This window comes from Chenopodium album, chromosome 9 (genome assembly GCF_948465745.1).
Source record: "Chenopodium album chromosome 9, dcCheAlbu1.1, whole genome shotgun sequence".
Classification (NCBI taxonomy): domain Eukaryota; kingdom Viridiplantae; phylum Streptophyta; class Magnoliopsida; order Caryophyllales; family Amaranthaceae; genus Chenopodium; species Chenopodium album.
Window position 1 is genome coordinate 50,295,277 of NC_137842.1, and position 17,236 is coordinate 50,312,512.

Genomic DNA, 17,236 nt, shown 5'->3' on the forward strand with positions numbered 1-17,236 from the left:
AGCAGCGCAACCCAATCACTTGCGCTAGGATGCCGCGCGCAACTCATATTGTTGCGCGCGACACCTGTTTCGGCAGAATGCTCGAAACCCTAAACCTAATCATTCCCTATAAATACAAGCTTAGACCGAGGATTAAACAGACAAAAAAAACCTAAAACTCTGGCGAAATACTTGTGAACTTGTGCAACCTAGCCCCCTCTTGTCCTAAACACTCACCCTTTCGATATTTTGTTACTACGGTGGAGGTTCCCCAACAAGAAGGAGTCCATAAGTGTTCTAAACGGAGATCTAGCAAAGAGAAATGGAAATTCCCGTGCACTTAGTTAAATCACATTTATTTTCTTGTTTAAAAAGACTTTAATTAGTTAATTAGTGTTGTTTGATCACCTTTTAAATAATTAATTAATAAATTCCACATAGTATCTTGCGTTAAATAAAGATTAGAATTGAATTAAATAATTGTTGGTTGATCACTAAAGCCAAGGCGAATATTGTTTATTTTCTTGTTCTTTTCATGAATTTGATTAAATAAGAATAACGACATTACGATGTAATTTCTACGTGAATTAATGCTTGTAAATAAAAATCAACTAACATAGTTTTAGGTATCGCGTTGCATATATTGTTTGGTGATAAAATTGTAAAAAAGGAAGAGCTAGTAGAGGCCGCACTAGGGCTAGGATAACGATTCCCCTCTAAAAGGAATGTTATTTTAGTACCCTTGCTCCCGAACTCATTTCTTGTTTATAGACCAATTTGGGCATGGGTAAACTTATGATTCATGCTAATTATTCCATGAACTCCACATGGAAAAAAGGAATGAACGAGGTTTATGAGTTTTTCCTAAAACATATTGGCGTCTCCTACTTGTTTCTTACTAAAAAGGGTAATGATAGAATCAATTCTAATTCAAGGTCCCCCAAACAGTCAGGAATTCAAATCCTACTACACCCTAACAAGTGTAAAGTCCTAGGCTTTTAAGTGGCCAAGGGCACTTAAAGAGAGTACCCCTTACAATGGGATTACCCTCCTTACACATAGTAAGCCTGCTGTGGTGGACGGCCCAAAACCGAAGGAGCAGGGTTGCGATGTTGTTGCTGCTGGGCTGTGGGAAACGGGTAGGGTTGTGAGGCCCACTTCCCGGGCTGTTCTTGCCAATTCCCTTGTGATGCGGTTCCAAGGCATCAATATTTTTATTATAATTATTTTTATTGTTATTTTTAGTTTATGACCGAATTTATTAGGATATTTTTGTTAGTTTAATTCGGTTAGTATAAGATAAGCTTAACTTTAAAGATCATATTTGCAAAATATTATCTTTACAAGTTAGAGTTAGTTTCCTAGTTAGATTAGAATTTGTTTTACCGATTTTTAGGCTAATTATTTAGCTTATAAATACGTGATGGTGTTTAACGAAAAGTATGATTGATTGATTTGAAATTTATAAAGTTTTACGTAAGCTTGTGCTTGTGTATTCTTGGCCTAGTTTAGGTTTTAAGCTCGTGTTGCTTAGCGTTTCTTGACCGAGACTCAAGATTCCAAACCTTTCAACTGCGATGAAGGTTATATCCATCAAAATTCATATCAAATTGGTGTGGCTGCTGGGTGACGAGGGACGAGTTTGACAATTTGTGTCAAAAAAACTCAGTTTCGAATGTCATATTGATCGACTTGGTTCTCCTTCGTTTCTAAAGATTTTGAGGTGATTCTTTTTTTCAAAATTTCATATGAATTTTGATGGATATAACCTTCAATCGCAGTTGAAAGGTTTGGAATCTTGAGTCTCGGTCAAGAAACGCTAAGCAACACGAGCTTAAAACCTAAACTAGGCCAAGAATACACAAGCACAAGCTTACGTAAAACTTTATAAATTTCAAATCAATCAATCATACTTTTCGTTAAACACCATCACGTATTTATAAGCTAAATAATTAGCCTAAAAATCGGTAAAACAAATTCTAATCTAACTAGGAAACTAACTCTAACTTGTAAAGATAATATTTTGCAAATATGATCTTTAAAGTTAAGCTTATCTTATACTAACCGAATTAAACTAACAAAAATATCCTAATAAATTCGGTCATAAACTAAAAATAACAATAAAAATAATTATAATAACAATATTGATGCCTTGGAACCGCAACACCTTGGGCTCCCCATTGAGGGGCCTGCTGCCAATTGGGGAGTTAAGGCTGGGCCTGCCATTGCGGAAGCCCAGCAGATTGTTGCTGCTGTTGTTGATTGTTGTTGTTGTTTTTTCCCCATCCTCGGCCCTTCCTTGGTTTACTGCTGCCACGGCCGCGGCCGCGACCACCCTTGCTGGTGCCGCAATGGTGGTCTGCCGCCGGTGGCTGGGTGTTGCCGGAAGTGGTGGAGGTGGTTGCCTTAGAATTTTGCGCAATAAGAGCGTGTTGCCCGGATTCTTCTTGCTTGTTCTTTCTCGTCTCTTCCAAGATGAACATAGAGCGAGCCTTATTAAAGGTAGGGATAGGCTCAGTTTGGGAGTTCAAGGCAGCGACGATGTCAAAACGCCCTTTAGGAAGACCCGCAATCAATTGGAGTACCATCTTTCGATCAGAGACCAGGTTGTCGACGTTGCTCAATTGATCGGCAAGGAGTTTGAGATGCATACAGTAATCTGACATATTCTCAAATTGCTCAAGCTTAGTGCTACTAAACTGCTCCTCTAAATATACCACCCTAGTATGCTTATTGTCATGAAAAATTTCCTTGAAACCGTTCCATAGTTCAAGCGCCGTAGCACCCGATTTAGTGATGGTGTGTACAAGGTATTTGGATATGGAAGCATAAATCCAATTTTTTACAATAGAATCTAACCTCTTTCAAGTTGCATCATCAATGTCCGACGGACGAAAAACCTGATCATCGATGTGATCAAGAAGGTTGAAAGCACACGCCTGAATCTAGAATAATTCAGCCAAGTGGTGTAGTGAGCTTCCTGCTGATTGAGGGTAACGGTCATAATATTTTTGATGTTTGTTGCGGCATAAGCCGGATGGAAGTTGTTTGAGGGAGGAGGAGGAGGAGGAGGAGGTAGGGGGGGAGTGTCATCACCGGCCATGGAGGGCGAAGGAGGTGTCTGACCAAGTGTGGAGGTGGACGGCTATGGGCCTAGGATCGTGTGTAGGGTTTGAGAGAGAAGATAGAAAAGAAACCCTAAAAGGAATCTGATACCATGTAGAATAGTGTAATTCTCCTTCGCGGAGGCTTTCTCATTAATTGAATACATGTAGGATTTACAACCTAATCATGAGATAACCTAAATTACACAATATATATTTTATAGAATATTCACAAGATAATATAAACCTATTATCTAACAACAATGTTTAATTATATACACATATATCTTAAGAAAAATTATTTTTTAATCTCAACTTTGGCCCATTATACTCCGTATTAATTTAATAATCCCAACTTTTCAATTATTCAAGAATGATCAGAACTTGGAGGCGTTTTCTTTCTATTGGTTGATGAGTGGTGACCCGATGAAAGGGTTAAAAAATTGCCAATTATCAAATGCTAATTGATCCAAAAAAAAAAAAAAATAATACTTCGTATAAAACAAAAATGAAAAAAAAAATCCCAAGCAACCTCCCAGCACAGCACAATCCCCCTCCCTCCCCATCTTCGCTAGTAACTAGAGCTGAGCTAAATTGGTGCACGTGCATCACCAGCCCAAAAAAATGAAGTTGAATTTTAAAATAAAAAAAACCGAAGAGACCGTTTTTTTTAAATGATTGTTGTCTTAGATGCTAGTCAAACAACCGGTCTCTAAGGTCATTTTTATTATTCTTAATAGTAATGGGTAAAAGAAACCGGTTATATTAAACAACCGGTCTCTAATGTCATTTTATCATTCTTAATAGTAATGGGTAAAAGAGACCAGTTATATTAAACAACCGGTCTCTAAAGTCATTGTACTTTTTTCTTACTACTATTAAAAGTAGTGAGTAGGTATTATTTGTTTTCTTTTTTTGGTAGTGACTTTGACTTGTTAGATGGATTTTTTAAGTACTTTTTAGTTGTAGTATGAATATTTGTGTCATATCCTTGGATTGAAATCAATTTGGTTGTTATATAATTTTTTTTAAATGTAATTTTGGATTGAAAACAATTATGAATTGAACTAGACCCCAAATTTTTTTTTTGTACTTTATACTGATCAACAAATGATGGTGACTCACAACCCTGAAAATCTTAGATCCGCCACTGTCAGTAACCATCTTCTCCCTCTCCAACTTCACAAGTAATTAACCACCTTCTTTCTCCTCAACTTAACCAGTAACCACCTTCTCCTCTCTAGCCCCACCAAAAACCACCACCTTTCCTTGAAAACCACTTGCAACCCCACCCTCTTCCCTTGAAACTACTCATAGCCCCACCCCTTTCCCCCCCGAAACAACCATTTCATTTTTAGAAGTGTCCCTTCTCTCAAAACAACCACAACCCCACCCTCTCCTTCCCTTGAAACCACCTTAACTCCATTCCCTTTGTCGAAATCACCGTCGTCGCACCTCCTTCCTTTGAAACCACAACTTTCAAGGTTATTTTGGAAATTGGACCTAGGTTAAGTTTCAAGGTGATTTCAAACCATAGTTTGGAGGGTTGCCAGGTGGTTGGGCTAGTTTTCGGCGAGGCTGAGGGAGGAGGAGTCGATTTTTGGTAGGTGAAGAGAGGATGGTTTTGGATGAGGGGTTGCGGAGGGATGACATCGGTGGTGGGGTGGGGTTGTTTTAATTTATTTATATTTGAAAAATTACTATTAATTGTTTGGTTTAATCAAGGCTTGACATGTGTAAAATAACTTATTATAATAGGATTGTTGACTTTTGTGTGACCGGTCATGATCTATTAGAAGAAAACGCCCCAAAATTGAAATACTTAATATAAATAGCCCAAAATTAAGATTAGTAAAACCAGTTTTTCATACGCAATATATCTTAATAGTCAAATAATAAAATTGACAAATATAACAACTTTAAATGTGAACGGTTTACCAAATTGGTGTTGGAAAATTAAAAAATTACTAAAATAGTGTCCACTTTAAAATATTTCTCAAAGTAGTGTTCATGTAGGATTGAAAAATCCAAAACTAACTTTAATTTTTATCGCTTTGTGATTAAGTCTAACTAAAAATAAAATCATTGGACTAGTTTTCTCAAGATTTTAATTCACCTTTGTTCCAAACATTGATGTTAAACTGTGCATCACTACCTTTTCTATATTCATTAAAAAAAAATGGTGCTAAGAAAATTAGTTTGTGTTTAGAGATTAAGTTTTTGACTTAGGGCCTGTTCTCTTACGTTGAAATTCAGTTCAGCTCAGTTCAGTTCAGTTCCTAATTTCCTTCTCTTATAAAATATTCATTTAATCTCAGTTCAGTTCAGCTTAGTTCAGTTCAATTCAGCTCAGTTCAGTTTAGTTCAGTTGAGTTCAGTCAATGAGAACAGACCCTTATTATCTATTACTCTATCGAACTAGACAATGGGTTTCATGAACACTATGGTGATTGATAAGTGTCCTTGATATTTTAACTTCGATTAAATAATGCATTATGTTTCATGTTACATATTTTTTGACAATTTATATCCATAGCAAATATGCTAGAAATTATTTTATACATTTATTATTACTACTTCGTATTCAAAATCCATTAATCCATACTCTAGCTATTGCTTATAATATCATTTTTATTATTAATAAGATACAAAAACATTAACGATGAATTAACGAGGCTCAAGGCTAAAAAAAATAAAGTTATCGTAAGCATTATTTAAGATATCTTATGCATAAATGAAAGTTTGGCTTGGAGAAATTCCATCAACTGTAATAGCTGATGTTCTCTTTGATTTATCAAGATTTGAGTAATAAATAAAAGGAACACTCTTCCTATAAAAACATAAAAAAATAAAAAAATTAAAAAAAAATTGATTGTATACATATTTATTAGGATTTTATTAAAAAAAAATTATCTCTTCAATGATTTTTTTACCATTACCTAGCTTTGTAAATTCCGAACCTGCATGGATATTATATTAAGAAATATTTTTAGGTGAACACTATTCTAATAATTTCTTAATTTTTCAACACTACATTGGCAAATCGTTCTTTAAATGTGTCAATTATTCTTGAATGAAAAAAATAACCACTTTAAATGTGTCAATTATTCTTGAACCAAAAAAGTAACCCAATAAGCTGTAATAATTTATGCAGGCTGTTACCCACACAGGCCAAGCCACTCTCAAATAACACAGTAGTAGGAACTAGGAAACCCCCTTCAAATAAAAACCACGAACTGTCCATAAAACAATTTTCAGAAATCAAATGTCTTTTGTCTGTCCGAAACTACATCACTTCAACGGTCACTTTTTCCACTACTCACTGCTCATTCGGTCATTCCCAGCACAAAAAAGAAAAAAAAATTACTCAACAAGAAAAAAATTACAAATAAACCAGAAACCTGAATTCAAACTCAAACTAACAAAGATGGCGAATTTTATCATCACTTTCTCTCTCTTACTCTCTCTCCTCCTAGCAGTAACCTTTCGGCCCATTAAGGCCCATTTAGAAGAAAAAGCAGTAATACAGCAGCAGCAGCTATGGTGTGTAGCAAAGAACAACGCCGAGGATTCCGCACTTCAGCAGGCCTTGGATTGGGCTTGTGGGCCAGGTGGTGCTAGCTGTGGCCCAATCCAAAATGGTGGGCCTTGTTATGATCCAAATGATCTTATTGATATGGCTTCTTATGCTTTCAATGATTATTGTCTTAAGCATGGTATGAGTGAAGAGACTTGCAACTTCAGTAACACTGCTGCTCTTACTGCTCTTGATCCAAGTAATTTCTTTTTCTTTTTCTTGATTTTTAAAGCTACATTCTAATTTTGTGAATTGTAAATTGTTAATTTTAGTTTATTTATTTATTTATTTATTGGGAATCTGCAGGTCATGGAAAGTGCAAATATGCTTCAAGGTAATTCATAATCTTTAAAAGTTGTTAAAATTGTTTAACTTGATTGGGTTTTGAAGCATTGTTTAAAATTGTTATTTGTTTGTTGTCAATTGGTAGTCAATTTAAATATGCCCTTTTGATTAGGATAAATTATAGGGCGTTAATTAGTGTTAATTGCTTAATATTAGAAATAAGAGGGTCTTACCAATTTTTATTTGTTTCAATGTAAGGGAAAATGTTATGTTGTATAGCGTGTACAAGCTCTATTTTTAATGTTGAAAATTTTTCATCTATGGAACTAATGTTCTAAATTGCAATCCTTAGATTTGGGAGAGAGATGGAAGTAGTCTTGTTATTGTTAGAATGTCTGTACTTAATACTCTTAACTTTACCATGGATATTTTTGTCTGGACAGCCACTTTTAGCTAGCTCTGAAATCTGTAGATTTGTATGAGTTGGTTGATTTCGTGTATTTGTTTGTTTGCAATCACTTACAATGTGTTCGGATATGATGATTCGATGAGAATGGAATAGGAGGGATGGATGGACAATGATCAATACTCCTGCAACCATTATTGTCTATTTGTTTTAGTATACAATATTTTAAATCAATTACCTATTGCTTTAGGAGTTGGCAATAATTTTTATTTCTTCGGAACAAATTACAAGGATCAACTTGTTGCTTATTTAGATGTGGTAAAAGATGTAGTATCCTATTGGAGGAGCTCACTTCTTGTGCTTTCAAGAAATTTAGCTAACCAAGCATCTTCAAATGAAAAGTTTTCCATCTTTACAAAAGGATAAATGCTGAGCCGTATATGTTGCATGTTACTAAGGTGTTTTTGTCTCATAGTGGTAGTGCATGATACACCTTTCCATTATTAATAATCAATGAAGTTGACACTTTGCCTTTGATATCCTTACGCTCCCCCTGGAGTGAAATCTGCATTGTGCTTAGTTTTGATACGATGATTGTTTTTACCTTGTGAATGGATATATCAATGGAGATCTTTAGGGTTGTTGCAAATCAGGATAAATAGACTCAAAAATCATTAGGGTTGTCTTTTAGAAGAAAGTAGGGGGTTACATTGATTGAGCACAAGATGAGAGAATCGGTTAAGATGATTTAGCAATGTAAGAAGGAGACCAAGTGAGGCTCCGGTAAGGAGGCTTGAAATGTTGTAATCCCTTTTTGTGTGGCTTCTTACAATGTATTTAATAGACAAGGGAGGGAGAGTCTTATATTAGGGGATGAGAAGGCAAGAGACATGATGTGAGGGATCCAAATTTCTTGTAACTTGTTTTCGAATATAGTTTATGTTGTAAATTCTAAAAAGGGGTGATTAATTTAATGACATGAAGAATAGTTCCCTATCTGGTAGAGGTTATTCTGAAACATCTTTAGACTCATGGTTTTCCCACATGGATGAAGAGGTTATATTAATAAGGTAAGGTCTGTTTTTCATCAAGCCAGGAATGAGAAATATTTGAACCGCAAAAACCAGCATTAATTTGCATTATACTGAAGTTGGTGACATTTCAATGAAGTTTTCATAGTGGAAGAAGAAATGCCTTTGGTAATAAGTGAAGTTTTTAATTATTCCTCAATTTCCTTGACATCCCAATTGTGACATGTCATAGTTTTGATGTGATAGCAGTTTTCTTCCTATCAATGGTACTCTGGTGTGGCATCTGGCATACAGCTTTAATATTTTGATTTCTTTTATTTTCAATTTTATTGTATGATTTTTATTTTTGCTTAAAGAGAAACGCTAGGAGTGTTAATTTTTATCTGTTGAGAACTTTTTATGCTGAGGTGCTACATAGTTTCATGGATTACAAATCCGCCAGGGGTGCGTGTTCTGAAGTGTTATCAATTGTTCTCTGAATATGGAATGTGAGTGATTTTGTAGAGCAACCAAGTAAGATGAAGGCTCATCTACCTTCAGCACTTAGGAGTATATAAGTGTAAGGCTCCTACTGAGTATTTAGTAAAAGACAAGTGATCATTGTATCACTGAACTGACTATTATCACAGCAAATGTTTGTTACATTTGCTACAAGTAGACTGCCAGTTAAAGAGACTATTTATAGAACTTGAGGATGAAGCCTTTCAGTCTCTGGGACAGATATTTTCTATAGTAGCCTGTGAATTCAGGATTTTTCTTATTTCTCAAAATTCTCAAACATGTATATGAATTAATCAGTTGTCACATTGCCCAAATCTAATTAGGATGTGGTATAGTTATACAATCCAATAAAATCAATAGGTTTGATATAATTACTGTTTTAGGACTTGACATCCTAATATTGTGTATGTAACTATGTATGCAAATTTTTTTTTTCTTTTTCCTGAAGGTGGCAGTACTTAATTAGCATAATTAGTTTTTATGTAGTTATACTTTAGCTTTATGGATTACACGCAAATTGTTTTTTTTTTTCCATCCCATTATGCCATCAGCAGTTGGAGAATTTTGTTTTCTCAACATCCTAGAGTAGTACATGTGACTGTTATTTCTAAATGATGAGAGGACTTATTTAGAAAATGCGATTTGTAAGTAGTTACTTCGTATTATTTTACTGTATAGGTTCAATGCCACCTGGTTTTTTGTTCTTGGAATATGATAATGAGTACGGACTACGGAGTAATGATTGTGCAAAAATTTTAGATGCTATCATGTTTATTAGTCATTAGTTTATTTTATGAAGCTTTGTTACACGACCATTTGGTTTTTAATTATAATTTTTGCTGTTGCTGCAGTATTTTCACTGCTGCAAATTCTACCACCCCTTCAACTGCAGGAGTTATCCCAGGCAGTGAAGACTTGAACGGGACCTCTCAGTTTCCTGCAATAGAGGTTAGGACGTTAGCCCTCTTTAATTTGCTTCTCGCAATCTTTGTATTCTCACTATAACAGACGAGAATTGGTGAGAATTGGATGTATTGAGTGAAGCAAGTCAGTGAAATAGAGCTAGGCTTAGATCTTGCTAATATCATTCCTGGAAAAGTTTTGTTCCCGGCTTTGATTCTTGTATCTTTCATGAACAGTTAATATATTTCGTTGGCACCTATCAGGTTTGTAAAACCAATTAATATATTTTTGTTGTTGTGCAGTGTACATTATTTCTTATTCCCTGCCCTTCTATTGGATTCAAATCAGTGATGTTTTGTGCGTTTTTAACTTTTGATTAACTATGATTCAATTTCACTGTTGTGACCCCCCCATTCCCACATCCATAGTTTACAGGCATAGTTGCGGCGCTGTACAGTTTCTGTCCTTTGATTGGGGTTTAAATGATTTTATTTTTCTTGCATATTGTTCATGATAGCTATGGTTCAAGATTCAATTACCAAATTGAAAGTGGTCTTTTAATTCTCTTACGAAGTACGAAGTATATTGTTAACAAAGGTGAGCCTATCCCAGTTAAAGAGGACAGGGTCACAGCTCACAGGGAGTAGCAAACTGATAACAGTCAACAGTTTAAAATTTCCAGTAGAAAGTTTATTAACAGTTCTGGGTCAAAACTATTGAATCTTCAGTTACTATTTATTTACCAATCTCAATTTTGATATATTGATATATTTACCAATCTCAATTTTGATATATTGATTCCTACTTGGCCCAAATTAAAAACTATACTTTCTTACATATATATTCAGTTTTGATCAAGATCTACCTTTGCTCAAACTTGAGTAATGTACAAAAGTTTCATAAATGGATATTTTGTCATTTCATGTTATTGATCCACAATGAAGATGTCTATTAGTGTAGGATTTTACACAAGTACTTGAGGAGAATTCAAGAGTTCGAGTAACATAGTTCGAGCTAAATACGTTTTCGTTCAAGCGTGATGCAACCCAAAAGACTACTAATTATATAAACTGATACTTGTAGCAAGAGTTATCATAGTTTCTCCTTAGTCTTTAGTGTTATAAACTAAAGCAAGCAAACTATTAAAATTTAATCAACAAACAATTGATATAATTGGCTGATTAAAAGACATTCTAAGTGTGAAAGAAAAGATATCAGCTGTTTTACGTCATTGACAAAATGCCAATAATATTTGGTCACAGCTGCATAAAAAAACAATTAGCAGCTGATTCTTTATTGCTCCAGAAAAAAAAAAATGAAAAAAGGGAGTTAAGTCAATAGGATTGTTGAGGTTGTGATTTGAAGATTTAATAATTAATTAACGTAATCCTTCATACTAACTCCTAGAAAAACATACAATCTGATTAAATTAGTTCACCAAATAATGTACAAAATTCTGCTAATCTTTTGGTCGAGACAAAAATTGAAAATGTATGCTTATGTTTACACTTAATCAAACAACTAAATTGAAAAACTCTTTTCATGTTCTCATTTGTCCAATTGATTGTATATTTGTAATAACTTTTGTTTTCTTGGAGTTGAATCGCATACAAAATATTAAATAATGATACTATTGTTTATAATGTCTGCCTATACACTAATATTAAACAAACAGAATTTCTGCAAAATGTCAGAGATCATTGCTGAATTTAATTATGTGGATCAATTTCTTCACAAACTTGCATTCTGCTTGAAGATAATGATCTTTCCCTGCCAATGATCTTCCTAAAAGAGCTCATTCGAATGCTTGACGACGATGATCCGCTTCCAGCATTAATAATCTTGCTAGGATTATCATTATTATTGCCTGAGTTTATTACATCCTGAATATTATGTTCAAGACCTTCTGAAGTAACAACCACTACCTCGGTCAGGTCACAGGCAATGGATGGTTCTCGGTCTAGCGGTATTAACTGAGGAGACACCTCAGACCGACAAATCGGGCATGTTGCTTGGCCGCTGAGCCACTGATCGATGCACGACATATGAAATACATGACTGCAGTTGGGTAGACGCCTAACATGCTGATCCTCCTCCAATATGCTCAAACACACAGAGCATTCAATCTGTTCGTCGGCTTTTTCCATCTGCTTGAACAGAGTTGATGGTAGCAAACTGATGGCTGTTGGATCGAGTCCGGACTTTGCTGTTGTGGAATCACTAAGCTGCACCAGGTCACGGTGGATGAAGGTTAGGGTAAGGTTACGACGTGGGTGGCGTAGGACATATCTAGCATAAATGTGAAGAAGTGTGACTAGGAGGATAACGAAGCAGAGGGATAGTATAGCTGTTACCATGATCTTGCTGTTAAGGTCATAGGTGATTCTTTTGGTGGCGTCGTGTTGGTCTCCGTCCACATTCATGGCGCAATTCGAAGACGGGAGATGACGGGAAAAGGTTTGAGTGAAGAAATGTTGGAGAAGCTAGGAAGTACGCAGATTTATATGCAATTCAACTGATGTATGAGCTTTGTTTTCTAAGAATGTGAAGGGAGAAGGTGACTAATATTTGTAATTCTTTGAAAAACTGATCTATAAAAAAGATTGACTGTTGACCTTTGAATGATGACTTGGTGAGATAGACTTCTAACAATCTAAGTTCAATTCTTTGTGTTGTTTTAAGGCTTACTTTGGTATGATTTGATATTGGGGATTTATTGACTAACTTATAATACAAGCTATAGGTCAAGTATAGTTCAAAAATCTAACAGTTATTTGAATGGAATACATACTATATGTCTTAAATTCATTCATTCATTCATTCATTCTTAACGTAAGCTATAATTTCAATTTTGGAGTCAAACACTCAAACTTCATAAACATTGAAAAACAACATTCATATGAAGCATGTTCAAAAACTTTTTTAGGGCCTAATCAATAAAGTTGGCTTCATTTAAGGGTCATATAAGATTTGTTGCATTTTAATTAATTTTGAAGTGCATTTCATTTAAGGGCCATATAGGATTTGTTGCGTTTTAATTAATTTTGAAGTGCTTTTAAGTTCACCTTTTCTTGCATTCCAAAGTAAAAAGAAGCACAAACTTTATTTTGTTGAAGAAGTGCTTTCTTGTGTCATTATTGAACTATTTAATTAGGTCAGGAGATCAAAAGTAAATGTCTATATAAGATTATAAAATCATGAAAAATAAATGGTGCACAAATAAAGCAAGTAAGTACACTTATATGAGAATACATCTTAGCCGTAGATTATATTCAATCTAACCGTCCAAAACATTCTACAGTAATGGCAAAATTGTAATTTCGTCTGCTGATATATCCCCTTCTCTTTTTTCACTTTCACTGATTTTTTTCTCTCTTTAAAATTAGGTTTATCTCTCTCTAAGTTCCATCCACTCTCTACAAACCCTAGTTCATGCTAATTCGTGAATCAAAAAATGGATTTGAATCAAATACTACCAACATCTCCTGTTATTACTTATGAAAGAAGGTAGAAAGTTTATGTTTATGAATTTTGATTATATTTTTTTAAATTTTTCTTCTTTTTTTTTTTGTTATTTTTCGTTTACATTTTTTGTAGATCAATCGATTCACAATGTATGGATAAATCTCCAATACAAGCCATTTGTCCATCAAATCAGTAAGTAGCAATTTTATTATGGTTTAATCATTTGATTTTTGTTTAATTTTTAAATTATCATGTTTGAACACGAAAATTTGGGCTCAGATTTGCTCGAATTTGGGAGTGTTTGGCTCGAATTTCCTGAGCATATACATTGTTAGTTAAATTCCATGGGTTTTGGTGTCAAATTTGTTAGGTTTTGGGGTCGTTTTTAGAAATCATCTAAGAATGCTTATAAACTGTTCGATAAAATGTCAAGCTGAAATTTAACTGCATGTTGCGTTTACTGATTATGGAAGTCAATATTGTATATAGGCAGCAAGTTTTTAATTATTGCAGTAGATCCCCTAAAAAAAAGTAAAAAAGTTTAGTGCATGAGATAAGCTGAAGAACAAGAGGCAACATCAACCTCGGCAGGGCAGCAGCAGCTGCTGCCTTGTTTGTAGCAGCTGCAGCCTTGCTTGCAGCAGCGTCGGCAGGCAGCAGCAGTTGCAGCAGCCTTGCCAGCAGTAGCCTCGGCAGCCAGCAGCAGCTACCGCCTTGCCTGAAGAAGCCTCAGCTGGCAGTAAGATTAGCAAGTGTACCTTGTTTTTGATATCTATTTTAAGCTTAATCTTCTAACATACTCTTCTTTTTTTACTTTTCAAATAGCGATGGTGATGAAGCACTTGTCAAAAAGAATAAAGGTGATGGTGATGAAGCTGTAAAAAGTGATGTTCAGTGGTCTAGAAGTCCAATTGTGGAGTCATCCTTACTAAAATCTATAAACAATGATCACATTCAAAGGTTGGTAATCATCAATGGATACTGATTAATTTTTTATGCATGTTAGATACGTTCTAAAATTTTACTCATATGTTCTAAAACTTTACTTGTATGTTCTAAATTTAATTCTAATTTTAATTTTTATTTTACTCACATTTTAGAACAAATAAACTTACTGTGGTGTATTAGGTTGACTAGCAGCTCTCACCAATTGTTGAAACATCTTTCTTTCATTGATGGGGTCCATTCCTGCCTTTTTTTGTATCTGAGTCTTATTCTTGCCCTCTCTCTCTCTTCTTATCATACATGTTTCTTTAGTTGGTTTTTTAAGGAATATTTAAAAAGGTAACTTTATTGAATTTTTGATTTGTTGATTAGTTTTTAGTTGCTCATGGCAGTAAGGGTTAGGTCTTTTTGGTTCTGTGTGATCTATGTTAAGATAAAACTAGAAATGCATTTTTAGTAGAAATGGAATTAAAACTAATGGAAGCAAACTTATCGGAATCGTGACATGCGGAAGCTTTTGCCAATAAAATATCATACTCAAGATAATACTCTCGTAGATTCCTTGTTTATCTAAAGGAAAGGAACAACCCCTTGATTGAAACCTAAGCAGTAAAGCTTTTGGCATGCTAAACTGTCAAAGAAGTTTTTGTTTCCCAATGAAAGAATCTTTTCGTCCTGCAAATTGATACAAATAAAGGTCCTGTAAGTCTAAAGTCCAAAATTTTCAACTGAAAGCTCCTTCCATCCTAAAATATTTTTGCAATTCCAACTGCAGTGCATTTTACAGAGATAGTATTCTTGGATGTTTAATAAAGGGGCAAACTAGAAAAGATAATCATCAGAACATTTGGCCTAGCTTCTGTGTATTTAATTTGAGTTTAATGTAAATCAAGCACTCAGGTACTATTGCCAAGAAACCGTGGTTTAATGTTAAGTATTTTATGAAGAATTTCTCTATTCTCTAATTATTGAAGTACAACAGCTTGGCAGACAACATTAGCTTCTATTTACTGCTTGCTTTCGTTCTAAATTTTTGTACATATGTTCTACATTATTACACATATGTTCTGTTCTAATTATTTTTCCCTTGTGTTCTAACCTTTATATATTTTACATGTCTATGACTTGCAGTAATAATTTTAATAATCTTGTTGGTGATGATGCTGCTACAACCTCGCTCTAATCAGTTTGCTACAACATCTTCTCGAAATGCAAACAAGAGTGCCAAAGTAGTTAATAAAGAAGGTGATCCAATTGAGGGGAAACTTAAAGTTAGAGCTAAAGATGTTCCGAAAAACAAAGCAATGAAGAAAGAACCAAAAAAGGAAGACAAAGGGAAAAAAGGAGAAGAAAGGTTGATGAGAGTGATTTTGATGATGATATTGAAGTTGTTTATGTAGTCAAATGGAATGTAGAGCATTAAATCAACGAATTACTCCCAAGAATTTTATGAACACCGTGCTTAAAGATTTGCCAAAATCTCATAAGTCGGCTATAAGAAAAATTGGATTTGGAGGTTTCTTAGATTTGGATTTAGATGCACATAAATCTGTGTTTTGCTCTAAGCTTGTGTCGAGTTTTGACAGTGATAGGGTGTCTTTAGTTCTTGAGAGGAACCAAGAGATTGAAATTACACCCGTAGACATACATTTGTTTTATGGATTGCCGATGGGAGGAGAAATTATTAAAGAGCCTCGACAAGAGGAGGATGAAGAACGGGTTGAGTTTATTAGACAATAGAGATCTTTTTTTTGGATAAGTGGTCGAAGTCCATCAAATTTTGTGATCATTAATCGGATTGAAGAGTTAAAGACGGAACCTGTTTGTGATGAATTCATTTGGCATTTTGTAGTTTCTGTTGTCAATTGTTGTATGAGATCCACTACCAACCCATCGGTAAATTACAAGTTCTTGTATAGTTGCATGGATACAAAGAAGATCGAATGTTTGGATTGGTGTGAATATGTGTATAGGAGTTTAAAATCGTCTATATCGGAATGGCAAGGTGGTTCAGCTTACTTCACTGGCCCATTGCCTTTCTTGATGATAATTTCTTTTTTTTTTTTTTAATATATTGCACATTTTTATAATATTTTGTCTTTTTCTAAATTTGTCTTTGTTTAATTAACGCAATTTTTTTGTATATTTGTATTAGATATGCTATTTTGATCATTTGGAAATATCTAAAATAAGCAATCCAAGGCAATTCCCACTCCTTTCTGTTTGTGTAGGGAATATTTCAAGCATTATCCCTAAACTTGAACCCCACTGTGATCATACACTAAAGTACGGTGGCATCCAAAGGAAAAGAAGATAGAGCAAAAGAGTTGCCAACAAGTTTTAGGAACTTGTAAACCGTTCACAGGGTGAAAATTACACCCCTTAACGATCTATGAGATCGTCAACTCCAATTGGTCTGGAACCAAGACTGGTAGTTCGGGAATTGAACCTGCCCTAATAATAGGCCTCTACTTTATGCTGATCGTATTCATGTGCGCTTTCTGACTAACATGCAATAAATAGGTTTAACCCTAAACCTGTTTATCTATATTAGTTGAATATTAATGCACAAACAAATCTATTATTGGCGATCACTTGAGTTATAATCAAATTAACCCTAAACAAGATTATTAATTATCTTATTAAGCGTGATTACAAGTACCAATTCCCTTTAACATTCATAAAAGGTGTGATCAATCAATAACAATAAATATCAAGCGACATAATAATAATCATAAATTATAATAATCATAATCATTAATAATCATAATCATATTAAAGCATAAAATTAATAGCAAGATCCTAGGCATGATACTAATAAGATTAATAACAAACCCTAGCATGTCACTAAACAATAAAGATCAAATATTTAAACCTAACGTGATACTAACATGAATATTAGGAAAGAAATACAAGGCATCGCAGAAATCACAATTGTCATATTTGATATTAGAAAGTATAGTTATTACCCTAAACATGATACTAGGAAGATCAAAACGCCCTAACATGACACTAGGAATCATAATAACAACCTAGACAT

General features: G+C 34.3%; 2 protein-coding genes and 1 long non-coding RNA gene across 5 annotated transcripts; 2 read left to right on the forward strand and 1 right to left on the reverse strand.

Moving 5' to 3' along the window:
• The first annotated feature begins 6,167 nt into the window (after positions 1-6,167).
• On the forward strand, positions 6,168-10,104 carry LOC145559835 (uncharacterized). The gene is made up of 3 exons (XM_081621123.1): positions 6,168-6,859; positions 6,967-6,994; positions 9,735-10,104. Exons 1-3 carry the CDS (start codon positions 6,349-6,351, stop codon positions 9,886-9,888), a joined length of 693 nt encoding a protein of 230 aa, XP_081477249.1. The 5' UTR covers positions 6,168-6,348; the 3' UTR covers positions 9,889-10,104.
• Positions 10,105-11,270: 1,166 nt separating this feature from the next.
• Positions 11,271-12,244, reverse strand: LOC145559836 (E3 ubiquitin-protein ligase ATL41-like). Its single transcript, XM_081621125.1, has one exon. It carries the CDS (start codon positions 12,207-12,209, stop codon positions 11,496-11,498), a length of 714 nt encoding a protein of 237 aa, XP_081477251.1. The 5' UTR covers positions 12,210-12,244; the 3' UTR covers positions 11,271-11,495.
• Positions 12,245-13,141: 897 nt separating this feature from the next.
• Positions 13,142-16,404, forward strand: LOC145559837 (uncharacterized). Of its 3 annotated transcripts, none has more exons than XR_014092986.1 (4): positions 13,142-13,293; positions 13,384-13,990; positions 14,077-14,211; positions 15,328-16,404. It is a non-coding gene; the product is annotated as an uncharacterized LOC145559837 (long non-coding RNA). The 3 variants fall into 3 exon arrangements; XR_014092987.1 differs by having other exon boundaries at positions 13,384-13,443; positions 13,741-14,211; XR_014092985.1 differs by having other exon boundaries at positions 13,384-13,443; positions 15,328-16,400.
• The last annotated feature ends 832 nt before the right edge of the window (positions 16,405-17,236 follow it).